The following is a 27,454-nucleotide window of genomic DNA, read 5'->3' as shown; positions in this document are numbered from 1 at the left end:
ATCTTCTGTATGTAGAACAGGGGTGCCAACCTCTGCCCTCCAGCTATTGTTGGACTACAAATCCCATCACCCCTGGCTATTGGTCATGGGGGCTGGGGATGATGGGAGTTGTAGTACCCCAACCGCTGGATGACCGAAGTTGTGCAGAACTGGTTTAGAGACGGAAGTTTGGGGCAGCATAGAAATATTTTAAATAAAGAATAAAATAATCTCTGGCTCACTCCCCTCCTCATCAGCGACCACAACAAAGTTTTGTAAGAGGCTGAGCATATCTTGCAAGTTGTAGTGAGACTTCGACGGATGATCCTGGAAATGGGCGGGAAACTCTGGCGGAACCCGCATGAACTTGTTTGAGTAGGACTAATAAATATTTGGCCGGGAGATGCCGGACTGAGTCAGACCGTTGGTCCATTGGACTCAGTACTGTCCACTCTGACTGGCAGCACCCGGGGATTCCGAGAGGGTTCTTCTTTTCCAGCTGGAGGTGCTGCTAGGGATTGAACCGGGGACCTTCTTTCTGTGTGCAAAGCCGCCACCTGGCAACCCCCAATCCTGGGGCCACCCATTGGCTGATCTACCATGAAGTTTCCGGCCGTGGTCGCTGCTTGCAGGAGGCCGGTCTCATGCAGCTGTGGGTTTCTGGAGGAGGTTGCAGCCTGACAAATCACTCGATGATGTTGCCTCGTTGGCTGGCCTGGATTGGCTTGGAGTTGGCGGCTTGAGAGTTGCAATGTGTGGGAAGCCGCAGAAGAACGCCCCCCCCCCAACGCCCCCGCCTGGCTGTCAAGTTGCTGGTCATGCGGAGGAAGTGAAGACTCTTTCTTGAGGATCCCTCGTGACTTCTCAGGCTCCTGAGAGCTGGAGTGAGTGTGCGTCTCCAGCCAGTGCCAACAAATGAGGGCCAACTTGGTTCACCGTGGTTGCCTGGAGGATAGTAGGTAGTTGCCTCGCTCCGATCGGCAAATATTTAGCCTTTGCAACTTGCCCAGGACACTTGCCGTTCGTTCTCGGACCTGCCCCCCAGCTCTCCCCCCCCCGCCCGCCCGCCCCCCGCATCCCGCATGGGTGCTTCTGGGAAAATCCCCTCCGAAAACAGGAAGAAGCCTATTGATCGAAGCTGCCCACCTCTTTCCTAACCGAGAGGTTTCGAAATGGCTCACAGAGGACTTTGCACGTGTTGCAATTCTGTCAGGCGTTCCCCCCCCCCCACCTCCCTGCTTGGCAAAATGATATCAGTGGCCTTTAGAGACGAACTAAACTGGGGGTGTCCGTTGGGGAGGAGCAGAGGGGTGTCTTTTCTGGAAAACCGTTTGAACTGGAAAATGTTCCAGTGCAAATTTCCGCTTCCTTGGTAGAGATTGGCATCATTTTTTTTCATTTAAAAAAACCTGCCCTAAATCAGGGCTGTACAACAGGGTTTTCTCTCTCTCTCTCTCTCATTTTTTTCATCTGTGTGTGGAATGAATTTTTGTTTCTGGGCGGGAGAATCAAGGCAGTGTATCAAACCCTGCTAACTGGGCAAAGAGGCGCTTTTTAAATGTGGTGATTCTCTTTATTTAGCAGGGGGAGAGTAACTGGCCCATTCCACCCCCAGCACAGCATCCCTCCAATGGCTGTTGCCGGTGTCTTCCTTATGTTTCTTTTTTAGACGGTGAGTCCTTTGGGGACAGGCAGCCATCTTGTTTGTTTGTTATTTTCTCTATGTAAACCACTTTGGAAGTTTGTTGAAAAGTAGTATATAAATATTTGTAGTTGTGTGTGCACACATGCATTCAGAGTGGGGCTTTCCTGATTCAACCTGAGCGGAATCTAAAATTAACTGAGCAGACATCAAAAAACTTGTGGGCGTGCGCACATGCGCATGCCTTAGAGGGAACACTGCTGCACAGCTGTAGAAGCTTCATTACTGTTCTTTTAGATGCCAGGTAAGGACCTTTTTGCTCACTCAGGCCTTTTAAATTTTGATGTTTAAATTTGATTTTTAACACATTAAACATTGTGTCGTCTCCCCCCCCCCCCCCGCCCCCGTTTTGGTCTGTTGTGATTTCATGTGCTAGGTGTGTTGTGAGCCGCCCACAGAACAATTTATTTTGGGGCAGATAACAAAGTTTGTTGTTGATATGAGCAGGATCTAAAATGAACTGAGCGGACATCAGAAAATGGGTGAGCGCACGCACAGGCGCACACCTTAGAGGGAACACTGACTACTACTGTCATCTTCAGCTTCAAGTGAAGTAGGGGATGGTGGACATGCTGGAGAGGGTGAAATGTTGCATTGCGGTGTCTGTGCATTAAACCTAATTGTGCAGTCAGCTTCTCAGATCATATCTGGGATATTGATGGTGCTTTTCAGGTCTCTGATGCTGAATTTTATGCACCAATATCCTTTTGGACCTTGGTTTTTTTAATCTTTACATCCATATCTCACTCTTCCTCCAAGGAGCTCAGAGCAGTGTACATGGTTGTCTTTACCCCCACAACAACCCTGCAAGGTAGGTTAGGCTGAGAGAGAAGTTACTGGTCCCGAGTCGCCCAGTGTATTTCATGCCTGAGTTGAGATTTGAACTCGAGTCTCCCTGGCCCTAGTTCAACACTCTAGGTGTGCCAGGTGGATGGGGAGGAAGATGCAACTGAGGTACAGATTCAGTTTAATTTGATTTTGAATGACTGACAGTTCACGGTGCTTTTTTTAAAAAAAATATTTTGCAATCATCACATCTGTGGTTTCTGAGGGGGAAATCCGACAAAGAAATCAACATTTCTTAGTCTGGTTCTTGACAGTCTTGCATTACAGCATTTGAAATAGTGCAGGGCAGTGTTTCCTCTAACAGGGATTCCCAGATGGTATTGACTACAACTCCCATAATCCCCAAGCAAAAGCTGGGGATTCTGGGAGTTGTAGTCAACAACATCTGGGAATCCCTATTAGAGGGATGGTGCAGGGGTTCTCAAACTTGGGGTCCCCAGATGTTGTTGGACTACAACTCTCACCTCCTGCCATGGTGGCCCAACATCATCTGGAGACCCAAGTCTGAGGAACCTTGAAATACTGCATTTGAGATGATGCCTGTCTTTAGTGAAAACCGATGCCAGCCAGTCAGCTGCGCACACTTCAAAAATGTAGGTTGCTAGATGGGTTGAAGTCAAAATGTAGGTTGCCAAAACGTAGCTTGCCAGATGGATTACAGCATTGGCTGGCTGGTCTCTGTTTTCTGCAGCGGAGAGAACTAGTCACTGCTCCCTCTTCTTGACAACAGTGTTTCTCATGATGATTGTTGTACATCACGACTGTGGGTTGCTTGGCTGTTCAACTGTCCAGATATATTGTCCAACGCGTCAACGATGCCAGTCCTATCACCGACCATCGTTTTGCTCGCGCCCTCGAAAGAAGCCTGTCGTCAGCATCTTCTGATGGGCTTAGGCTTCTGAAGGAGAATTTGGGTCTAGCTCTGAGCTTTGGAACGTGAGCCCGTGGCAATGTGGTGGGCTTGATGAGAACTGGAGCCCCTGACACAATCTGGCTGCGTATGTGGCTGTTGAGACTCTGACCTCACCGTGAATCACTTGTCCATCCAGACCACTGATAAAGCAATGGTGTCTCGGGATTCTGGTTGGTTAGAGGGGTGAGCTAGGGGTGGGGAGTTGCCTAGGGGTTGCCTCCAAGACTTTATCAGCTCTTCCTAGGGATTCCATCAGCCACAGCCTAGAGAGACATGATGATGCCAGGATGTTGGGCAGCCACGCCAGCATCCAGATTTGACGTGGGTGTACTTCAGCTCAGGATTTGGCGTGGGTGTGCTCCAACCGGTGTTCCCTCTCAGGCGTGTGCACATGCTTGCACTCGTGAGATTTTTCATGTCCGCTCAGTTAAGTTTATATCCCGCTTCGGTGGAATCAGGAAGGCCCCACTCTGAATGTTGCCCAGAACAAAACTCATTCCGCACACAGATGAAAAAACGAGAGAGAGTGCACTGGCTCCAACTCCAGGATTTGATGTGGGTGTGCCCCAACTCTTCCATGCAAGCAGGGAGAGCCAGAGCGTCCCTTGAATGAGGTGAGGTGAGGCAGTCACCTCAGGTGGCCGATTATGGGGGCACCAGCCAATAATAGGAGCATAGGAAGCTACCATGTGTTGGGTCAGACCATTGGTTCACCTAGCTCACCTAATATTGTCTACACAGACTGGTAGCAGCTTCTTCAAGGTTGCAGGCAGGAATCTCTCCCAGCCCATTCTTGGAGATGCTAGGGAAGGGACTTGGAACTGTCTGCATACAAGCCAGCAGTTGCTCTTCCCTGAGCAGCCCCCACCCCGGGAATATCCTACAGTGCTCACATGTAGTCTCCCATTCAAATGCAAACCAGGGCAGATCCTGCTTAGCAAAGGGGACACAGGAAGCTGCCTTCTACTGACTTGGTAGTCCATCGTAGCTCAGCATTGGTCTATCTACACAGTACTGTCTCAGCATTGGTCTATCTACACAGTACACACACTATCAATATTGTCTACACAGGTTAGCAGTGTAGAAGGCACTGCCTTCTACTGAGTCAGACCATTGGTCCATCTAGCTTAGAATTGTCCACTCAGACTGGCAGCGGCTTCTCCAAGGCTGCAGGCAGGTGTCTCTCCCAGCCCATTCTTGGAGATGCTAGGGAGGGAACTGGGAACCTTCTGCATGCAAGCCTGCAGGTGCTCTTCCCAGCATGGCCCCATCCCCTAAAGGGAATCTCTTCCAGTGCTTGCATGTAGTCTCCCATTCAAATGCAAACCAGAGCAGACCCTGCTTAGCTAAAGGGACAAGCCATGCTTTGTACTACAAGGCCAGCTTTCCTCCCTGTCCTCAGAACAGCTTTTTTTGGGACTGATCTGACCCTTTCAAGGAATGCCTCTTCCTTGCAAAACTTGCAAGAAACACAAGGAGAGAGGGGTGCTGGCAACCTTCCCTCCTCTCTGCGCAACCGTATCCCCCCCTCCACTCTCATTGCAAGAGTTGGTTTTGAAAAGGAACTGGTTCCCAGTGGTGTCCTGGCCCTGGCGCAAGGAAGTACTTGATGCTTCATCTCGGGTGCCACAAATTCTTGGGCCAGCCCAGAGTCGAGATGGAGAGGAGATTCTGCTCCGTTGACCAGGCAAGAAGAGGCTAAGTTCTGTAGATATTGGCCTACAAATCCCATAATTCCTGGCTATTGGCCACTGGGCTGGGGATTATGGGAGTTGTAGTCCAAAAACAGCTGGGGAGGCCCTAAATTGAGTAGGCCTGGTGTAGACAATACTGAGCTAGATGGACCAATGGTCTGACTAGGTATAAGGCAGCTTCCTATGATTTGGATTTCCTCATCTATTGCAAATGATGCGTCGTCTATCTGAAAGGGCTTCTAAGGACTACCATCGGGAACTGCTTTATTTCAAGTCCAACCACTGCACCACCTACTTCAGTATTGTCTACACCAGGGATTCTCAACGTTGGGTCTCCGGATGTTATTGGACTTCAACTCCCATAATCCCCAACCAAAGACCACTGAGGCTGGGGATTATGGGAGTTGAAGTCCAATAGCATCTGGGGACCCAACGTTGAGAATCCCTGGTCTTCACCAAGATGCTCAACTTCACCCCGCCTGCAGATGTTGGCCTAAGGTAAAGCTTTGACATCGAGTCAGTGTCAACCCGTGGCAACTACAGAGCCCGGGGTTGTCTTTGGTAGAATACCATTGCCATCTCCTGGCATGCAGTATGAGATGATGCCTTTCAGCATCTTCCTATATCGCTACTGCCCAATATAGGTGTTTCCCATAGTCTGGGAAACATACCAGTGGGGATTCGAACCGGCAACCTCTTGTTCCCTTGGCAAGTTATTTCCCCGTTGTTGGCCTACAACTCCCATAATCCCTGGCTATTGGCCACTGTGGCTGAGTGTAGTGGCGCTGAGGAAGATATGACAAAGAGTGGTATGGTCCCCTTTGCCCATGTAGGATTTTTTCTTATACTCCTACATATAAAGGGTTTCAGTCTAAACTTTTGTAACTATTGTCATCCTGTTTTTTCCATGGAAGACGGTGTATCCACCTGCATTCCTGTATTCATATTTTGAAAGTATATCTTTGTGCCAATTAGTATAGCAAGGCAAAGATAAGGCAAAGAGTATGTTAAAAACATACTCCCTAATCAGCCACCTGAGATGGGGAGGATGAAATGTTGTGCAGCCAAGGACGATATCTTGATTGGAATGTCCAGTGTCTGAATCCTACACATGCTACTGATAAGGTGTACCATCGGCCCTTCTGCAGGTGGTGTTTACGAGTTTTGTAAAACTATAAGACTGACATAGGAAGCTGCCATATATTGAGTCAGACCATTGGTCCATCTCACGCGGTACTGTCTACACCAGGCCTGATCAATTTAGACCCCCAGCTGTTTTTGGACTACAACTCCCATAATCACCAGCCATAGTGGCCAGTAGCCAGGGATTATGGGAATTGTAGGCCAACATCTGCAACAGGGCTGGAGTTGTGCAGTCCCATACAACTCCCATAATCCCCAGCCAAAGGCCACTGCAGCTGAGGTTGCTGGGAGTTGTAGTCAACAACATCTGGGAATCCCTGTTAGGGATTCCCTGAGGGAACAGGGGTCCATTGACAGTGGGAATAGATCCACAAGTAACTAATAATATTTTTAATTTTAATGTGATAATGTGCTAAAAATTTGACCTTTGACCCTTCACGCCAAGTTGTGGATGATTCTGGCCCACCATGGCATTTGAGTTGTGCAGCCTTGAGCTAGAATGGACCAATGGTCTGACTCGGTATATGGCAGCGGTATATGGCAGCTTCTTATGTTCCTAAGTAGGTTAGGGAGAGAGAATGAGAGCAAGACTGAAGCCAGAGATCATCAGAAAGGACATATGAGCCCAGGTCTTTCTGTCCCAAGTGCATTATTTTGGCCACTACTCTCCACTGGCTGTCAAATATAAACAAATCCTAGTTGCAGAACCTTGTATGAACCTTTCCAAATCTTTGGAAGACCTTTCCATCCCGTCAGCAACAGCAGACCTTAGAGCAGCGACTCCTTTTTGAGACAGTGGTGTGTTGCACTCTCTTGTTTTCAGATGCTAGGATCTGCTTTCGAGATTGTGCGTTGCTTGGAAACACCAGATGCTGGCCCACCCGATGAGGGCATGCCCTCTCTCCTGCTCTTACTCCCCTGCATTGGGTTGGAGTTGGCCTATAGCCCTCCGACTAGTAGCCGCCGATAGACCTCTCCTCCATGAAGTTATCCAAAATCCTCTGAAAGCCATCCAGGTTGTTGGCTGTCACCACATCTTGTCGCAGAGAATTCTACAAGTTGATTATGCGTTGAGTGAAAAAGTACTTCCGTTTGTTGGTCCTAGATTTCCCGGCAATCAATTTCATGGGATGACTCCTGGTTCTAGTGTTAAGTGAGAGGGAGAAGAATTTCTCTCGATCCACTTTCTCTACACCATGCATGATTTTATAGACCTCTATCATGTCTCCCCGTAGTCGTCTTTTTTTCTAAACCAAATGGCCCCAGACGTTGTAGCCTTGCATCATAAGAAAGGTGCTCTAGGCCCCTGATCATCTTGGTTGCCCTCTTCTGCACCTTTCCCAGTTCTGCAATGTCCTTTTTTATTTTTATTTTTTGAGAGAGTGTAAAAAAACCGACACAACTGAAAGCAGGACCTCAATGTCCGAATGAGCACTCTGGCAACAAAGTAAGTTTAGAACTTGCCTAAAAGTTGCTGGGCTCACCTGAAGTGGCACAGCGGGAAAATGCTTGACTAACAAGCAGAAGGTTGCCGTTTCAAATCCCCACTGGTACTATATCGGGCAGCAGCGATATAGGAAGATGCAGAAATGCATCATCTCAGACTGTGTGGGAGGAGGCAATGGTAAACCCCTCTTGTATTCTACCAAGAAAGCCACAGGGCTCTGTGGGCGCCAGGAGTCGAAATCGACTTGATGGCACACTTTACTTTAAAAGTTGCTGGAGCGGAATCTGAGTGTTTTATCCTGTGCAATCTGGTAGGCAGCAGAGCAGGACTTAGAAGAGGAATTGGGAGAACCTACTAATTCATGTGAAACACACCGGCCCCAAAATGGCGTGGGTTGCTGATTATGCACTTGCTGAAAAGCTAGTTCCTAAAAAATATTTTGATGTTGTGTCTTGGAGAGTCACGCAGAAGCCTTGTGCTGTCTGAGGCTTTTCTTCTCCTTATTCAGACCCTGCCGACTGCTGAAAAATTTCAGCTAGCTGCAAAGATGCAAGTATCAATGGACGCTTTAAACCAGTATAATATTTGAGACAGTAGCCAGCCAGTAAAAATCAATTTATGCAAGGGTTCTCAAACTTGGGTCCCCAGATGTTGTGGAACTACAACCCCCATGATCCCCAGCTACATGGTGGCTGGGGGTGATGGGAGCTGTAGTCCCACAACATCTGGGGACCCAAATTTGAGAACCCCTGCATTCATGTGAACAAGAAGCACATCCAGGAGCCTGGCATTTCTATCCACACAGAAGAACTTCAAAAAAAAGAACCTCAAATGTCACATTGTACGTTTCTCCAATGTTTGGTATTTATTTATTTTATTAGCCACTTAGGGTTTATTGTTATTTCTTGGCCACATTACAGAATTCCAGTCTGGAAAGTGCATCCAGGTACTAATTCAACATGCAACTCACATGTGATGCAACTTTTTTTGGTTAATGCTATGTGTAAATACCCCTGCTAACTGAGCAAAGAGGCACCTTGTTAAAGTGGCGATTCTCTTTATTGAGCAGGAGGAGAGCAACTGGCCCTATCCATCCCCAGCACAGCATCCCTCCAGAGGCAGTTGCTGGTGTCTATCTTCTGTTTTTTTGTTTTTTGTTTTAATTGTGAGCCCTTTGGGGATAGGGAAGTATCTTATTCATGTATTATTTATATGTAAACCGTTTTGAGAACTTAGAGTGGTATTTAAATATTTGTAGTCGTCGTTTTAAATGTGCTGGGAAGCCATTTCCTCTTACAGTGAAAAACCCGCATGTGTATTCATCCCAGGACAATGGGAGGAAAGCTGGTCTTGTGGTTGCAAGCATGACTTGTCCCCTTAGCTAAGCAGGGTCTCATTTGTCCCCTTAGCTAAGCAGGGTCTCATTTGAATGGGAGACCTCATGTGAGCTCTGTAAGATATTCCCTTTGGGGATGGAGCCACTCTGAGAAGAGCATCTAGGTTCCAAGTTCCCTCCCTGGCAGCATCTCCAAGATAGGGCTGAGAGAGATTCCTGCCTGCAACTTTGGAGAAGCTGCTGCCAGTCTGTCTAGACAATACTGAGCTAGATAGACCAATGGTCTGACTCAGTATATGGCAGCTTCCTATGTAATGTACTCGTGGATTGGACACTGATTCTTTGATGATGTGCACTAATGATAGTGGACAGCATCGACTAGTTAGCAGTGGGTACCGTTGAAATCGATGGGAAAAGTTACCGTAGTAATGCAAGTCATGTTAATGTCGGTGGGATTTAGTCGTGATTAACTTAGTCTGGATGTTGTTTGTTGATCTTTTCTTATCTTCTCTCTGATCTTCCTGTATCTTCCCTTAAAAAGTATAGGGTAGAAAATATTGCCAGTATGAAAACCATACGGGTGTCCTTCAGTGAACTGATGGCCCTGTTCGCTGTATTTAAATAACACTGATCTGATCTATTTCACTAGAGCATTGCACAGGGGAAAAGCAGGCAGTGTTTGGGCACCATCTGCCGGATGCATGTTGAATTAAAATCTCTGGACGCTCTGGTCACATGGCGAAATGACTGTAGTTCTCGGGGTGAAAGAGCCCATAGGAGAGCCTTCTCTGTGACTATCAGTTGTTATTGGTATTGTTGTTCACTGCCCTAGAGTCCTTGGAGGAAGTGGTATATAAGAATATTAAAATTAATTAATTAAGACATCCGAGGGAGATTATCACTGTAAATTTATATACTACTTCTCAACCAAAAAGTTCTCAAAGCAGTTTATGGAGGAAAAAGAAATTAGATGGTTCCCTGTCCAGAAGGGCGCACAACCTAAAAAGGAACATGATAGACACCACCAGCAGCCACTGGAGGAATGCTGTGCTGGGGCTGGAGAGGGCCAGTTGCTCTCCTCCTGCTAAAGAGAAGAGAACCACCACTTTAAAACGTGTCTCTTTGCTCAGGTAACAGGATTAGAGGTTCTGAATGATATGGAGAGAAGTGTTCCTTCTAACAGGGATTCCCAATGGTTGTTGACTACAACTCCCATAATCCCTGAGCAAAGGCTATTGCAGTTGGGGATGCTGGGAGTTGTAGTCAACATCTGGGAATCCCTGTTAGAGGGAACACTGACGGAGAGTGGATATTTTTCTCTCCTTCTTTTATAATATTTAGCCCTCTGGGCCAGTGTCACGGATGGGTCAGTCTAGTTTTATTCCCACTTGCATTTCACAAACCAAATCATGGAGAAGCAGTTTTCCATTTCTCATACCGAAGATCACAGCCGACACCTGCTCCAGGCACTCCTGTGTTTTCCTGAAGACTCTTCTGTCTGATATTTGTTGTGTTCATTTACTCTGCAATCACTTGCCTTCCGCCAGTTTTCAAAGCTGGAAAGGTGCTTGTTAATATTCACACACTGGTTCAAAAGTTGCTTAAAACTAGGTAAAAGGAAAGATTGTGCCCTTGAGTCGGTGTCGACTCCTGGCGACCACAGAGCCAGGTGGTTTTCTTGGTAGAATACAGGAGGGGTTGACCATGGCCATCTCCCGCCCAGAATGAGATGATGCCTTTCAGCATCTTCCAATATTGCTGCTGCCCGATATAGGTGTTTCTGGGAAACATACCAGCAGGGATTTGAACTGACAGCTTCTTGCTCCCTAGGCAAGTTGCTTCCCTGCTGCTCCATTAGGTGGGTAGTAGGTTTCAAAACAAAAAGCCATGCTTAATACAAACACTTCTAAGATCTGCAGAGGACAAGTTCTGTCTTGGAAGAGGCATTCCCGTTCTCCTTGCACACAGGCGGGAATTCCTCTTCTTCTAAAGTCTTCTATTAGACATGCATGTAGCATCTAAAAAGAAAAGGTGCAGGGGCATAGGGAGCTCACCAACGGCCATGGGGCGGGCTCTCCCTGGCAGCTCCTCCCTTGTATTGGTTTGTGTGTGCCCCCAGCCACGCCCCTGCATGTGATGTCATAGATGGGGCGTGGCCACTGGTGGCAAGACTGCCCTTCTGCCTCTCCCGGTTGGCACTTTGTTCATGCGCTACGTGGGCCAGGTGCTCTCTTTCTCTGCCTTGCTCTGAGCAGAGGAAGAATGCGCCCAAACCGGACAGCGCATGAATGAAGTGCCCGGCTGGAAGCAGCCGACAGACAGTGCGGTCCACTAGTAAGTGGCTACGGGTGTGGAGAAAGCGGGGGCGGGTGAGCATCTAGCAGCCCCCCAGAGGAGTGGGGGAAAGCAGGGCTGAGCCCTGGGAGTTCTCGGGACAGCGGCCTGAGGACGCTTGTCTCCCTCTGCCCCCCCCCATGTGCCATGGTAGCCACGAACCTGCACAGTGGTGATGGCTCCTAACTTGGATGGCTTCCAAAGGGGCTTAAACCATTTCATGGAGAATAGGGCTGCTAGTCTTGTGACTTTAGGCCACCTCCAGCCTCCGAGGCAAAATGCCCCTAAATACCAGTTGCAGGGGAACAGCAGGAGGAGAGGGGGCATGCCGTTGTCTCTTGCCTGTGGGCTCCCCAGAGGCATCTGGTGGGCCACTGTGTGAAACGGGATGCTGGACTAGATGGGCCTTCTTGGGCCTGACCCAACAGGGCTGGTCTTATGTGCTTCTCCTTCGGAACGATTGCTTTCTTTGCTTGCAAATCTAAGAGCAGAACAGGAGAGCAGCCCAGCTGGATCAGGCCCAGAATCTAACAGAGATTCCCAGATGTTCACTACAACTCCCATCATCTGTAGCCACAATGGCCTTTGGCTGGGGATTATGGGAGTTGTAGTCAACAACACCTGGGAATCCTGGTTAGAGTGAATCCTGATCAGGCCCAAGGAGGCCTATCTAGTCCAGCATCCTGCTTCACACGGTGGCCCACCCGCTGCCTTTGGGAAGCCCGCAGGCAAGAGGCGAGGGCATGCCGCCTCCTCTTGCTGCCGCTCCCCTGCAACCTGTATCCAGAGATGCCTTGACTCCAGTCCTAAAAAACTGGTGTGGTGGGCTTTGCTGATCGGTCCCTTCCTCTTGTTTCAGAGCAGCCTGAGCAGATCTCCCGCCGCCCGTCCGAAACCAGAGACCGAGAGGGCCGTATGATGGCAGAGAAGCGGTGTCCGGAGCCGGTGGGGTCCCTGACGTACAGCAAGCTGCCTCGGCTGGAAGCCCATCAAGGTCATGTCCTCACGGAGGGCTTGTGCCAGTCCAGCATGCTGCCGGCTGGAGGCCATTACAGGTACAAAGGCAGCTACCTTGCGTACTCGCTCCAGTGCCCTGAGGGGCCCGAGGCCATGGCACACTGGAGTCCCATGGAGGGCTACGTGCACTGCGCAGAGGGTGCCATAAGCCAGGCGCCCGGGACGGAGAAGGCCGTTTGCATGCTGTACAGGCAGGAGCCCGAAAGCTTTGGGACCCGGCTGCAGCCTTCCCGGGAGGAGAAAGCCAAGGATTGCCTCGCTCGAGACACGCACCCGACTCAGGAGAAATGGGCCAGTTATTTGGACCATCCCGCCCTTGCTCCGCAGGGCTGGATCCACGGTTTCTCGGTGCAGCACCCTTCCCGAGCGCCATTGGGTTGCCCGACCTTAGCTGCCCCCAAACCGGTCTACCGAAACCACGTTTATTGCACGGATCCCGGCTACAGACCCAAAGGCTCCATGGCACTGGCCGTGCAGACAGAAAGCTCATCCCAGCGGCCTCTGGACGCGGAGTGGGCACTGCCACCTTTAGGGCACCCGATTCGCGGGGAGAGCCCAAGCTGCAAAACTGCGACGCCCCCCAAAGCCCACGCTCCAGAGTCCGGCTTCCTGCGGTTACAGCCAGGTCCCCAAGACACCGAGGGGGCCCCTCCTGGCTTTTCACCCTATCGCAAGCCATTGGAAAAATGCCATCCGGCCCTGGGTGCCTCCTTTCTGGAAGGAACCTACCCTGCAGTGTATAACAGTCCGAAAACCGCCCCAGAGGTGCGGGGCGACAGTCCCAGCAAGCCTGCATGGTCTCAACTACCTCCTCCTCCTGCCAGCCCGCTGGGCAATCCCCAGACTCTGGTGTATCCAGATAGGTCCTCTGCCTGTTACCCATTCCCTCCGTACCCAGTAACTTCACATGAGCACATGTTGTTGTATCATCAAAGCTGTGCGCAGGCGGAAAAGCAGAACTCTGTGTATTCCTTGCCGGCTTGCAAGGGCTTCCTTTCCCCAGGCCGCGAGGAAGCCCCGATTCTTCCCAGATCGTATATTCCACCAGCGCCTAGAAGCTATTATCCTAGTCACCTCGAGAGCTATCTCTACAGGACAGTTGGCTCCCCACCAGTGGCTCCTCCTAGCTCCGACAGGGACCAGGGGTTTCCACACAACGCCAGGGCCCGGGTGGATTTTGTTCCACAGAACCCCGTCTCTGCATGTGCCTTGGCCGAAAAAGCTCCCTACTGTGGCTTGCTGCCCGGCAGAGACGGCCTTTGGGACTGGCGGGAGAGCGGCAAAAGCACGAGACCCGTCGCCGAGAGCGTTCTGCATGCCGCTCCCCAGACGCTGGCTTTTCAGCCCCTACAGCCTGGAGACCGCTTGCCTGGCTGTTTTGGTGGCTACGGGCAAACGCGGGCGGGCCTTTGTCATTTGGAAAGGCGCAGTGGGACCGAACAGGAGCCTTCATGCACACACAACAAGTCCAGCGCGGCCCCTGAAATCAAGAAGAAACCGGTCCACAAAGCCGAGTCGGGAGCATGCATCGTGATTTCGGACAGCCCCGTGGCAACCCAGGACTCCAGCCCCAAAGGAGATCTGCCGAAAAACATCCCCCCGGGTTCTAATTCCTCTCTCCAGAATACGGGGCAGGCCTCTGAGGAAGAAGCAAAGAGTGTGGGGAAACCAGAGGGCTCCCCGCCTCCGTCCTCCCCGCCCATGCCAGTGATCAACAATGTCTTCAGCTTGGCACCTTACCGAGAGTACCTTGAGGGGTCTGCGGGGATCCCTTTCTCGAAAGCCTGCCGGGATGAGAAACCCGGCTGCAAGCGGATGGCTAGCAAATGCTCCCCTCGGCCTGCCTCTGTGGAGACGTCGGAAGCGTCCCGGGCGCCGCTTCCGGAGGGGAAAGAAACTGCCGGTAACGTCCTAATGGAGGTGGGTCAAAAGGTTCCCGCTAGCAACTGTGCAGTGATAGAGAGAGGCGGCGGAAGAGATTCCCTCGGGTCTTGGGAAAGCGGCAGGCTTGGGCTGCTGCCTCAAAATGGGCCTGTGATGAATCGGCTGGCCCCAGCAGGTGGCGTGAACAGCAGGGTCGGGGATCTTGCCAGAGAAGACCGTGTGCTAGACCTTAGCTTGAAACCGGAAGGATTGGTGGGAGTGCCCATTTCCCAGAAGCCGGTTGGAAAGACTGAGGCTCTCGAAAAGGTGAGTCCAGAGAGCAAAGTTGAAGAGGGAAAGGAGGCCCCAGCCCAAAGGCCGGAGGCTAATTCGAGCGCCAGAGTGCTGTCAGTGACAAAGAGCAATTTCCACAGTTCTGCGGCGTTCCTGTTCAAAAAATTCAGGATCCTGAAATCTCACACAGCGGCCGGGGCAGGCTCCCGGGCGCCTCCGAGCTGCTCCTCCCCCTTGCAGCCAAGCGCCCAAATCGCTGTCGTGGCCCACAGCTTCTCGCTGCAACAAGGCTCCGAGCAAGCGGCCGTTTGCCAGGGCAGCGTCCTCGTTCAACAGAGCTCTGTGCCGGTGCCAGGTGGGCAGATCTCTGTGCGGCCGGCTGCCCAGCCGACGGCAACGTGGCCGCTTCCTGTGCAGCAAACTGCCCAGCCTAAGCAAAAGCGTCTCGCCGTCACGCCGCCGGAGGCTTCGAAAGCTCTGCCTCTGAGCACCCCGGCCGGCTCCCCTGTTCTCGGAGAAGCCGGTGACCCACCCCCCGCCAGCTGTGACTCTCTTGCCCAGCAGAACTCGCCCTGGCAGTATTTCACTGCGCTGCACACCGCCATCTGCGCCGCCGTTTCCTCCTCCGTGTCTACCTCTTCCCCGGAGCAGCTGGAGGCGTGGCTGAAGCAGGCCGAGCCCAGTGAAGACGAGCTCCGAGAGAAGGCCGTGGGTCCCGCCAAGCACAGGAAGGCCTCCGAAGCCCCGAAGCCAGCCAAGGGCAAGGAGATCTGGCTGGCCTTCCAGGACGTGGCCTTGCTCCTCAACAAGCTCCTGGCTCAGCTGGAGACCTTCCTCCTGACGCGCAAATGCCCCTTCCCCCACGTGGTCCGGGCGGGCACCATCTTCATCCCCATCCACACGGTGAAGGAGAAGCTCTTCCCCAGCCTCTCGGGCGCGGCGGTGGACCACGTCTTGCAGGGCCACAAGGTGGAGTTGCGTCCCACCACCCTGACCGAGGAGAAGCTGCTGAGAGACTTGAAGCTGAAGAACTGTACCTCCCGGATGCTGAAGCTGCTGGCACTGAAACAGCTGCCGGACATCTACCCAGATCTGCTGAACCTCCACTGGCACGACTGTGTCAGGCGACAGCTGGGTAAGTGGAGGGCGCTGGTGACAGACTGTGGAGTTTCCTTCCTCACTGCTTCTTTTCTTGGGTGTCCATCTTGCTGTGCTCTGCCCTGGTGTTCTTGGTGTTCTTGGATGCTTGGATTCAGAAGACATCTACCCCAGTCTCATCACTAGTATGCAGGGAATCTGGTGGCGTATGTGGATATCACCACTATAAATATGTATACAGGAGAACCTCGTTAATCGCGTGGGGGGTTCCGTTCTCGCCTACTACTACCAGTAATGGAACAGTGAGTAATGAGCTATTATTTCTATGGGGAAAGGATGCATAGGTTTCAAAAAAGTGCCACTGAGTCGTCAACGACCCCTGGTGACCACAGAGCCGTGTGGTTTTCTTGGTAGAATACAGGAGGGGTTGACCATTGCCTTCTTCCACGCAGTATGAGATGATGCCTTTCAGCACCTTCCTATATCGCTGCTGCCCAATAATAGGAGTTTCCCAGCTGGGATTCGAACCAACAACCTCCTGCTCTCTAGGCAGGTTGCTTCCCCGCTGCGCCATTTGGCGGCTGCCAAAGACAAAATGGCAGGCGGAAGTGCCCTCTGCGGTCACTTCTGGCCCTCTAGGAATCATGGATACGTGAGTTTTAACCCTTTTGTATCTGCAGATACTTCAAACAGGTGTCAGTGAGACACCCCGCAGATATGAGATTCTCCTGTATAGCGCTTGTCAACCAAAGTTCTCAAAGTGGTTTGCATAGACAAACAAATAATAAATAGACAGTTCCTTGTCTCCAAAGGGCTCACAAGCTAAAAGAAACATCAGGTAGACACAGCAACAGCCACTGATGGTCTGGAGTGGTCAGCCAAGGGTCTGCCCATTCCACTCTTTTAATCTGGACAGGATACAAGAAACAGTGAATTTAGCCTCTAGGGAGGGCAGACATAGGAGTGGTTAAGGATTAGGAGGGGAGAGGTCCTGGGTACAGGAGAACCTCAGTATTCGCTGGCGTTCCATTCTCCGCTACTACTGCGGATACTGAAACCGCAAATATGGATCATTGGGGCTATGGAAATCCCAGGGGTCAGAACAGTGTCCCCAAAGCGGGTAGAATGGCCTTATAAACATGGGGGGAAGTGGCCTACTGTGTGGGTCCCCAACAGTGCAGCAATGCCCCCCAAGAGAAGAAAATTGGTGAAAAATTGCAGGGGGTTTTGGCATTGAAAAAAAGAGAGCCATAAAATGGCTCCCAGTCTCTACTGAACCCAAAATGGTGGCCAGAAATGACATCCAAGGTCTGCGGATACACCCCCAACCTGCGGATACATGGGTTTAACCCTTCCCCTCCACACACACACATACACACACACACACACACACACACCGAGGTTGGGTGTCCATCACTTGACTGCGTATACACTAAACGCGAGTGCCGGACCCGCAATTAACGAGATCCTCCTGTATATGTAAAACTAAATGTATGGAATGAATGTGGTCGTGGTCATTGGCTTCGAGCAAGGGTTTTCAGACGGATTCTCAGATGCTGTTGGACTGCAACGCCCATCACCCCCTGCAACAATGGCGGCGGTGACGGTAATTGTTGCAGGGGATTATGGGCATTGTAGTACAACGGCATTTGAGGACCCAAGTTTGAGAACCCCTGGCTCAGAGGGCTTTAAGAGGAGATCAGAGACATACATGGAGGATTGGTCTCTCAATGGCTTTTGGCAAAGCCCTGGGCCTTTATAAACACCAAAAACCCTCCAGTCACCAAAACTAAATTGCACACACCTCTTTGCAGAAGAGCCTCTTGGATTAGCTGGGAGCATCACCCCCCTGCCCCATCAGTTTTGTGACCAACGCTTCTGCTTGTACTTCACATGATTATCCATAACTTTATTTTTTCCAGGTTCAAGTTCACAGGCTGGCCTGCATACCTCCAAGTAGGTATCTGTTTTTCGGGTGGGGTGAGGGATGTTTGATATACAACTGCTCAAAAAGGAAATAAGAGTCCAAATGCACTTTAAAAAACTGTTGGAAGAAAGGGGTGGAGGCGGGTGCCAAAGCCAAATGCGAGAAACTGGTTTGGGGTTCCTTGCTTGGAGAAGGAGAAGCCCGATTCAGACATGATGCTGTACAAGCCTCGAGATGTCAGTACACTCGTACATGTGTTTGTGTGAATGACTGTACCTGTGTTCATTTTAAAAGTGAACCTGGATACAGGTCCCTCAAATGCATGGGACATATAGGAAGTGTATTTCTGTACCTGTGCTCAGCATAATGTGTGAATGACTGTACCTATGTACATTTACACTTTTTGACATGTGAATAGAGACGTGCTCTAGAGAGAGAGGTCTTGTAAGATGGTAAGAACACGTTCTTTGGATGCAGAAAGATGTGCTGTCTCTGAAATCAGAGCTTGGGTCCCCAGATGATGTTGGACTGCAGCTCCCATCATCCACAATGACTGGGGGTAATGGGAGTTGTAGGGTAAGAACCTCTGGGGACCCAGGTTTGAGGACTCCTGTTGAAAGGATTTCTGGTTGCAGGAGCTAGAAAGAGCCCTCTTCCTAAGACCCGAATGAAACACGTCCGGTCAGAGATGATGCTTGTCTGTGGGGAACAATAGACTGCCTTAGATCAGAAGCATCGGATGACTTGTCCCCTTAGCTAAGCAGGATGTGCCCTGGTTGCATATGAATGGGAGACTACATGTGTGAGCACTGTGAAATATTCCCCTCAGGGGGTGGAGCCGCTCTGGGAAGAGCATCTAGGTTCCAAGTTCCCTCCCTGGCAGCATCTCCAAGATAGGGTTGGGAGAGATTCTTGCCTGAAATCTTGGAGAAGCTGCTGCCAGTCTGTGTAAACAATACTGAGCTAGTTGGACCAATGGTCTGACTCAGTATATGGCAACTTCCTATGTTCCTCTGCTGTATCCAGTGGCAAGGAATATATCCTGGCTTCCTTATGTGGAGCCTTTTAATCTAGAATTCTGACTTCGTGTTACGTAATTCAGGACTTTGTGTGCATTTTGTCCAAGTGGCATTTATTCTGGAGCCAAACTAGTGTTCTATGACTATCGTTGCTGTTGTGGCTTTTCTTGCAGAGGAATCGCTGATGAGGTTCCAAGGGAGTCCTCTGACCCACTGTTTGAATATCATTGTTCTAGTACAGGGGGGGCTAACCTGAGACTCTCAGGTTATTGTCGGGCTGCAACTCCCATCATGCCCTGCCATGGGGTGATGGGAGTTGTAGTCTAGCAACAACTGGTGAGCCTCGCGTTGGCCATGCCTAATTTTGCGATTTGCCATTGAGACATTTAAGGTTGCAGCTGTCAGAAGACCTGCGAACCAATTGTCTTGTGGCACAGAAGTCAGATAAATCAACTGGGGAATATTAGAGCCAATGTGTTAGTCAAGATCAGTTCTGCAGTGGAGGAAAGCTGAAGGTGCCTAGAGCCCCTGAATTCGGGTGCCTAGTTCCTCTCATTCCGGCTTAACTGTAACAGAGATAGGCAACCTTGGCTCGCCAGCTGTAGCTGAACTACAACTCCCATCATCCCCAGCTACAATTTATGAAGGGAGTTGTATTTCAGCAACAGATGGAAAGCCAAAGTTGCCGACTCTGTTCTGTAACTTTTTGTACTGAAATCCCCACAGTTTACCAGTGTGTGTTTCTGTTTCATGTGGTGTGCATAGGAAGGGTCACATTGCTAATCTGTGCTCCGTGATTGTAAGGACAAGCTCTTGCTCAAGAGCATATAAAGTGCCTGGCAGGTTCAGCTTAAGATCTGTTGAGTTCAGCATCCTTGCAAAATCCCAGAAACCAGTACAGCTACAACTAATATTACCAAATACCGCTTTTCAGCAGAAAAGTTATGAAAGGGGTTTACATAGAAAAATAATGATGAGAAGATGGTTCCCTGTGCCCACAGGGCTCACAATCGAATTAAAAGGGTGGATAAGCACTGATGCTTTGAAATGAAATGAAATGAAAACCAATTATTTTGATTTTAATTTGATTTTTTAAATAAAAAATGTAAATAAAATACTAAATTTTTAATTCTCAAATATAAATATGACGAATATTTATATACTGCTTTTCAGCAAAAGATCCCAAAGCGGTTTACATAGATATAAATAAATAGATAGATAAATATGGATCCCTGTCCCCAAAGGGCTCACAAGCTAAAAAAACAACACAAATCTAAAAAAATCAATGGAGGGATGCTGTGCTGGGGATGGATAGGGTCAGTTGCTCTCCCCCTGCTAAAAGAAGAGGAGGAGGATTACATTTATATCCCGCTCTTCCTCCAAGGAGCCCAGAGCGGTGTACTACATACTTAAGTTTCTCTTTCAGAACAACCCTGTGAAGTAGGCTAGGCTGAGAGAGAAGTGACTGGCCCAGAGTCACCCAGCTAGTATTATGGCTGAATGGTCACCACTTTTAAAAGATGCCTCTTTGCTCAGTTAAAGGTAAAGTGTGCCATCAAGTCGATTTCGACTCCTGGCGCCCATAGAGCCCTGTGGTTGTCTTTGGTAGAATACAGGAGGGGTTTACCATTGCCATCTCCCGCACAGTATGAGATGACGCCTTTCAGTATCTTGCTATATCGCTGCTGCCCGATAGAGGTGTTTCCCATAGTCTGGGAAACATACCATTGGGGATTCGGACCAGCAGCCTTCTGTTTGTTAGTCAAGCATTTCCCTGCTGCACCACTTAAAACTGTTAGCGGGGGTTTAAAACAACACAGTTAAAATGGACTGTCATCTCAAATAGGCTACAGCAACAATTGAGTCTCTTAAAAAGAAATGAATGACTCTTCACACACCTTGTTATCTACCACATAAGCAAACAGGGGCATTCATTTCAGTGTCCACTTGTGAACAAAGCTGTCGGCTGCCCAATACTTTCCAGCAATTACTGGCTCCTGCTTTTGGAGTTTTCTAGGCTTTCAGTTTCTGTTCCTAATCAGACTAAAAGGACATGTGCAAAGACACTGGCTGTATAGTAGGGTGGTTGTTCCATGGTGAGGTTGGATCAAGGCAATGGAGTTAAGACAGAGAGACAGTATAAGGAAGGAGGTGGAGAAGGGGGGAAAGTGGACAGAAAAAGGGAAGGCATCATATATACGAATATGATGAATATATACATACCGCTTTATAACAAAAGTTCCCAAAGCGGTTGACATAAATATATGCCTTCTATATTGCCACAGAAGAGCGTTTCTAGCTTCTGGGTGCAGCGAACTCCATGTCTAGGAATATTTTGAAAAAATATCTTCCCTGGGCTAAAAAGGACAATGTGTCAAGTGTAAGACAGAGAAGAAGTGCAGCTTGACAGAGGTAATGGGTAAAGCTGCCCTATGCATTAAAAACCTGGCATCATGTACAATAAGAAAGGTAAAGTGTGCCGTCAAGTCGATTTTGACTCCTGGCGCCCACAGAGCCCTGTGGTTGTCTTTGGTAGGATACAGGAGGGGTTTACCATTGCCTCCACCCGTGCAGTATGAGATGATGCCTTTCAGCATCTTCCTATATTGTTGTTGCCCGATATAGTACCAGCGGGGATTTGAACCGGCAACCTTCTGCTTGTTAGTCAAGCATTTCCCTGCTGCGCCACATAAGGTGACTTATGTACAATAATACAATTCCTTTATTACAGTCACCGACCAGCACAGTATGCAAACAGAAGCCCAATAAAACAAACCTACAAGGTTATGATGCAATAGTGAAGCACAGTTATTGATTCTTAAATGAACTCCTGGCAAATTTTATCGGCTATTAAACAGAACTTAGCCATATTATAAGATCTCAAGTCAGTCTGGTCAGTTAAAAGATAATCAAGATAAAAAGAATCTGTACAACCTGGATGGCAGCTAATAAAGAGGGGTTATATGTTTCTGCTGTGTATCTCGTTAAATTGACAATAAACAAGCACATGAGCCGGTATTGTGTACGATTTCCTAAAACATGGCGGGGGGAAAGTTACCTAAAAAATTACACAAAGTATGCCCTCGCTGATGTTATAATTGCTCTGTGAATTTTAGATTCTGCTCTGGTTGAATCAGGAAGGCCTCACTCTGAATGCACGTGTGCACACACTACCTTGATACTGCCGCCCAGAACAAAACTCATTCTGCACACAGATGGGGGTGGAAACATGGGAGAGATGCTCTGCTGGGGGTGAATAGTTCCAGTTCCTTTCCTCTGCTTTATATAGAAAGAGAATCACCGCTCTGCCTCTTTGTCCAGTTAGCTCTTGAAAAGCAAGTTCTTCGAGGGTTAGGGTTAGTGCGGGGATTCTCAACATTGGGTCCCCAGATGTTATTGGACTTCAGCTCCCATAATCCCCAGCCCCAGCGGCCTTTGGTTGGGGATTATAGGAGTTGAAGTCCAATCACATCTGGGGACCCAACGTTGAGAATCCCTGGGTTAGTGGACCATGGGCTGCCTCCTGCTCACTCTATAGCCTTAAAGAACTTTCTTTTCAAGAGCTGGGGGATCTGGGGGTGCATTGAATAGATGAATGCATTTATTATTACAGTCAGTGACCAGCAATCAAAAAATAAAATGGAAAATAAAAATTAAAGTGAAATAAGATCAAGAACAGGACTGGGTAATAGAGTATCAAAACATATACATACAGAGGTCTCAATTACAATTAGGAACCTAGGAAGCTGCCATATACTGAGTCAGACCATTGGTCCATCTAGCTCAGTATTGTCTGTACAGACTGGCAGCGGCTTCTCCAAGGTTGCAGGCAGGAATCTGCAGGAGATGCTGCCTGGAAGGAAACTTGGAAGCTAGATCCTCTTCCCAGAGCGGCTCCATCCCCTAAGGGGAATATTTCACAGTGCTCACACGTCATCTCCCATTCATATGCACCCAGGGCAGACCCTGCTTCACTAAGGCGACAAAGTCATGCTTGCTACCACAAAACCAGTTCTCCTCCCATCAACTGTTCCCATCTCAGTTTGGAGACAGAATCGTGAGACGACAGTTACCCCAGTTGTTATTGCTGGTCTGCCAGAAGAAAGGAAGTATAATACTCTTCTGATCGACCTGGCATGGGTTTTTTTAATAAGTGGTTCAGTCCAGGCAATGCGGATGTCCCTGTAATATAGGCAGTATAAAAGCACATGTGAGATGGACTCGATATTGCCCGGACCGCATGGACATAGCCGGTTCCTGAGCAGTATGCTCTTAAATCTGCCATCCAAAATGGCAGAAGGCTGGGCATTAAAGTGTGCCAGCAAGAACACTCTCCTCTGGTGAGGGGGCATTGAGGCTGCTAAGAGGGAGTCCATTGGATCTTCTGAATGAGGACTGAGATTTTTTGGAAAAAGGGAAGTCCTGAAGTAAGCGAAGGTGCTAACTCACTTGGATGTTTCATTCTTCCATTTCCTAGGTGATGCTGGCCTGGGTATCCTGAACAGCAGCGGCAGCGATTCAGCAGAAGTTGAGGTGAAGGTGACCCAAGTGACCAGATGTATACAGAGCACAAGCCCAGAGTCCTCCAGCCAGGACTTCAGAGGGCAACCGAAGCAAGGCCCAAACTGGGAATCTGCAAGTGACTCTCCATCTGTGCCCCCCACGAGCCCCACACCAGCAAAGCTTCAGGGCTCCCCTTCGCCCTGCACTGAAAAGAATGCCCTACAAAAGGAAGCAACGTCTCTGCCTCAGGAAGACACTTGCCCTGTGGCGCTGAAGGCGAAAGGACACACTGGTTCTAAAAGCCAGCTTTTCCAAGCCCGTAAGCGACCCAGGACCCTCCAGGTAAAACTGAGCAATAAGGTTGCCAGGAATACAAGCACCTCAAAGGTCCTCCGTCTTCAGAAGTCTGTTGTCCACATCAAATTTCAGAATGCCCTTCAAGACATCCAAGGGCCTCCTGTCTGTACCGATGCAGGGAAGAAACGGAAAAAGCTACTCGTGAAGAGCTTCCGGCAACGAAGGCGTGGTGGGAGAAGCTCGGCTTTGAGTCCCAGTCACCCAGAATTGGTTGGCAAGCGGATCAGGCACTTGTATGAGGAGAAGGACAAGACAGAGGCCTGGTACCGGGGGGTGGTGTTGAGGGTTCACAAGCGCCACAAAAACCCTCTGAAGACGGTGTACGAGGTGAAATACGACAGTGAACCCGAGTGGCAATATTACCTTGAGATTCTGCAAGACTACAAGAGAGGCTGGCTGGAAGTGGATGAGTGAGAGGGGCAGACCAGCTTGACCGAACTGCTGGTAGACTGGAAGACCAGAGTAGAGATGACTGCAAGGATGCCTCTGTTAGTAGTGGCATATGCCGAATCGGTTTGGCACGAACCGGCGCCGAATCGGTTTGGACAAGAACAGGTCCTTCTCTGCTCACCGCCACTCGCAGCTTCCTGGTCAGCATGGGTGTTGCTGACCACGCAAATGGCATCCATGCATGCGTGGACGCCATGTGCATGCTGGCACAGTGCACATTTTCTTGGGGGCAGAGCCATTGCTGCAGGAAGCTGCATGGGGCAGCGGAGAACAGGTAAGAACCGGGATCTCTTAAAAGATCCCGCTCGCTGCTCCCCTCCCCGGGGTGCTGGACCAGTGCACAAACCTTTGTTCATGCACATCCCCAACGCTGAAGTCAGTGGTGGAAAAGAATGCATTAGAGCAGGGTTTCTAAATGTGTGGGTCCCCAGATGTTATTGGACTTCAACTCCCATAATCCCCAGCCCCAATGACCTTTGGTTGGGAATTATGGGAGTTGAAGTCCAATTACATCTGGGGACCCACACGTTGAGAATCCCTGCATTAGAGCTCGCTACCTGTTTCTCTGCCGCCAGCTAGGCAAAGCTGGGAGTGGGGAGGTTGGGTGTGTTTGCTTGCTGGACATCCCAGGAAAGACCCAAACTTTTCCAGCCATCGGTGCTGTTTTCCCTCCAGCCATCTCTTCACAAAATTCAGGGGGAAAGGGGGCGAGGGGAAGAGACACATCAATACTGTGAGCTGGTCGGATAGGAAACCTTGTTCCTCGGCAAATTCGCAGGCAATGGATGCCTTGTGGGCCTCGGAGGCAAGGCAGGCTGCATTTTGTACCCTTTTTGTCATTACTGTATGAAGGTGTTAGTCAGTTGGGGAAGAGGAAAGCGTCCCGTACCATTTCTTCAGCTTTTTCTTTTGCGGCCAACATCTGTTTGGACCCAAGGGTTGAAGACTGTAAATTTTGTACAAAGTTCCATCGGGGGCACATTTTGCCTTTCTATTTAAAATGTTTTGTATGAATGCAATTTTAAGAGGTGCTTCTCTGAGATTAAAGTGTCTGTTTTGGACTTTGTGTGCACCTGTCTTTCTATGCATGCCTTCCTTCCTTCCTTCCTGAGCCTCACCTCTGTGGGCAGAATTGTCACCTTTGAAGCTGACAGTTGATGGATAGCCACCCCCACCCCCACCACAACATACGTCCATAGAAAGCTGCCTTATGCTGAATCTGACGCTTGGTCCATCTAGCTCAAGATTGTCTACACTGACTGGCAGCAGCTCTCCAGGGTTTCAGACAAGAAATTTTCCCAGCTCTACTTGGAGATGCAGGGATTGACCCCGGGGCCCTTCTGCATGCAAAGTATCAGCTCTGCTCTGAGCTATGGATGTGCCATCATGATGAACCTATGAAGCTGCCTTCCTCCGAGTCAGACCATTGGTTCATCTCGCTCAGTATTGTCTACACCAGGCCTGCTCAACTTCGGCCCTCCTGCAGATGTTGGCCTACAGTTCCCATAATCCCTGGCTATTGGCTGCTGTGGCTGAGAATTACAGGAGTTGTAGTCCAAAAACAGCTGGGGGGCCTAAGTTGAGCAGGCCTGGTCTACACTGACTGGCAGCAGCTTCTCCAAGGTTGCAGGCAGGGGTCTTTCCTAGCCCTATGTGGAGATGCTGCCAGGGATTGAACCTGGGACCTTATGCATGCAATGCCGATAGGGATGGGCATGAAATGCGATTTGGCCCCCGAATTGCAGCACATTCCCCACATCTTTAACAAGGAAGAGAGCAGGTCCATGCCTGCTTCTCCTGCCCCTGCTGTCATGGGAAGTTCAGCGCCCCCCCCAAAGCTATGACTGTATGCATGCTGGCATTGTCAGAGGGCAGCTGGTTGATGCCCTGCTAGCACGAAATCATAGCTGGGGTGGGTGCTGCCAAAATTTCTGTGGCGGTGAGTGCAGGAGGAGAAGGTGTGGACCTGCTCTCTAAAGGTGTGTGTGGGTGTTGCGGGGATGTGCTGCAGTTCAGTGGCTGAATCGTGTTTTGTGTACATCCCTAAAAGCAGGAGCTTTACCACTTGAGCTACGGTTCTGTCCCTTGTATCAGTGGGGCCTGAAGGCACTTACTGTAAAATGTGCCATCGAGTCAGTGTCGAGCCCTGTGGTTGTCTTTGGTAGAATACAGGAGGGGTTTACCATTGCCTCCTCCCGCGTAGGGGTTGACCATTGCCTCCTCCCGCGCACATATGAAATGAGGCCTTTCAGCATCTTCCTATATCGCTGCTGCCCAATATAGGAGTTTCCCATAGTCTGGGAAACAGACCAGTGGGGATTTGAACCAGCAACCTCTTGCTCCCTAACCCTAGACAATATCAACATCTTAATTGAGAAGTAAAATGTGCTGCCATTTGAAAGTGAAAGTGAAAGTAAATGTGAAAGTAAAGTGTGCTGTCGACTCGTGGCGACCACAGAGCCCTGTGGTTTTTCTTTGATAGTATACAGGAGGGGTTTACCTTTGCCATCTCCTGGCGTGCAGTATGAGATGATGCCTTTCAGCACCTTCCTATAACGCTGCTGCCTCATATAGGTGTTTCCCATAGTTTGGGAAATATACTAGCGGGGAGTCAAACCGGCAACCTCTGCTTGCTAGTCAAGTCATTTCCCCGCTGTGCCATTAGGTGGCGAAGATGCTGGAAAGGCCTCATCTCATACTGTTTGGGAGATGGCAATGGTAAACCCCTCCTGTATTCTACCAAAGACAACCACAGGGCTCTGTGGGCGCCAGGAGTTGACCTCAACTCGACGGTACACTTTACTTTACTTACTGTGACCACAGTGTAATCATGGGTATCTATTGGCATGGTGTCATGGAGTTTTCCAACAATTAACTATTCCTAAAGATCATTAGGGACTTGTACACTAGTTTCAGTTTTTGTCATTCTGGATGTTAGACCTGGTATTCTTACATAAAGGACTACTGCCTGAACATCACTCCTTCATTACGCATTTTGGGAGGTCTTCTCTACCTGCACTCAGAGCAGGTTTAAGGAATTCTGAGGCCCTGAACAAGTAAGAGACCCTGTACCCTTAAAAAAAACATTTATTCACACAAAGGATATTAAATATATATAAACACAAAAGCTCTGTGTATGTGTATACACATATATAAACATAAAGATGGAAAATGGAATTCTAACCAAAACATGCATTGCAACATGCCTATTGGCATTATAAAACAATCTCAGGTGAACATACTTTATGTATCATTTCCTAGTAGATATGGAACCTATATAGACAGCAACAAAAAGGCCATTAAAGTTACCCAGGCCTAACAGAATCCGTGAACCCTGCTTTATGCCTCTGCACATCACACTGATTTTACTACTGAAATCGGGGGGAAATTCTTTTGTAATTTTTTGAATAGTACAGTTTTTCTGGTTCTGCTTAACCTTTTATCCTCTTGCTGAAACTAACTTTGAATAAAAGATAGGAAGCTGCCATATACTCAGTCAGACCCTTGGTCTATCTTGCTCAGTATTGACTAC

At 49.4% G+C, this 27,454-nt stretch overlaps 1 protein-coding gene across 6 annotated transcripts in view; it reads left to right on the top strand.

Annotated features, from left to right (window-relative positions):
• Positions 1 to 24,983, top strand: part of C10H15orf39 (chromosome 10 C15orf39 homolog) — a 31,672-nt gene extending 6,689 nt beyond the window's left edge. The window contains exons 2-4 of one of the 6 annotated variants that reach the window (XM_053273118.1): positions 12,259 to 15,703; positions 17,589 to 17,622; positions 23,090 to 23,223. In XM_053273118.1, coding sequence (XP_053129093.1) covers positions 12,259 to 15,703; positions 17,589 to 17,622; positions 23,090 to 23,093 — 3,483 coding nt within the window. In that variant the 3' untranslated portion in view covers positions 23,094 to 23,223. Of the gene's footprint in view, positions 1 to 180; positions 939 to 12,253; positions 15,704 to 17,588; positions 17,623 to 23,089 lie in introns of those variants that run through there. The other 5 variants (XM_053273115.1, XM_053273113.1, XM_053273116.1 and 2 more) reach the window with 5 other exon arrangements.
• Positions 24,984 to 27,454: the final 2,471 nt, after the last annotated feature.

This window comes from Hemicordylus capensis, chromosome 10 (genome assembly GCF_027244095.1).
Source record: "Hemicordylus capensis ecotype Gifberg chromosome 10, rHemCap1.1.pri, whole genome shotgun sequence".
NCBI lineage: Eukaryota > Metazoa > Chordata > Lepidosauria > Squamata > Cordylidae > Hemicordylus > Hemicordylus capensis.
The sequence above is the reverse complement of the archived record's forward strand: the minus strand, read 5'-3'. Positions and strand labels throughout refer to the sequence as shown.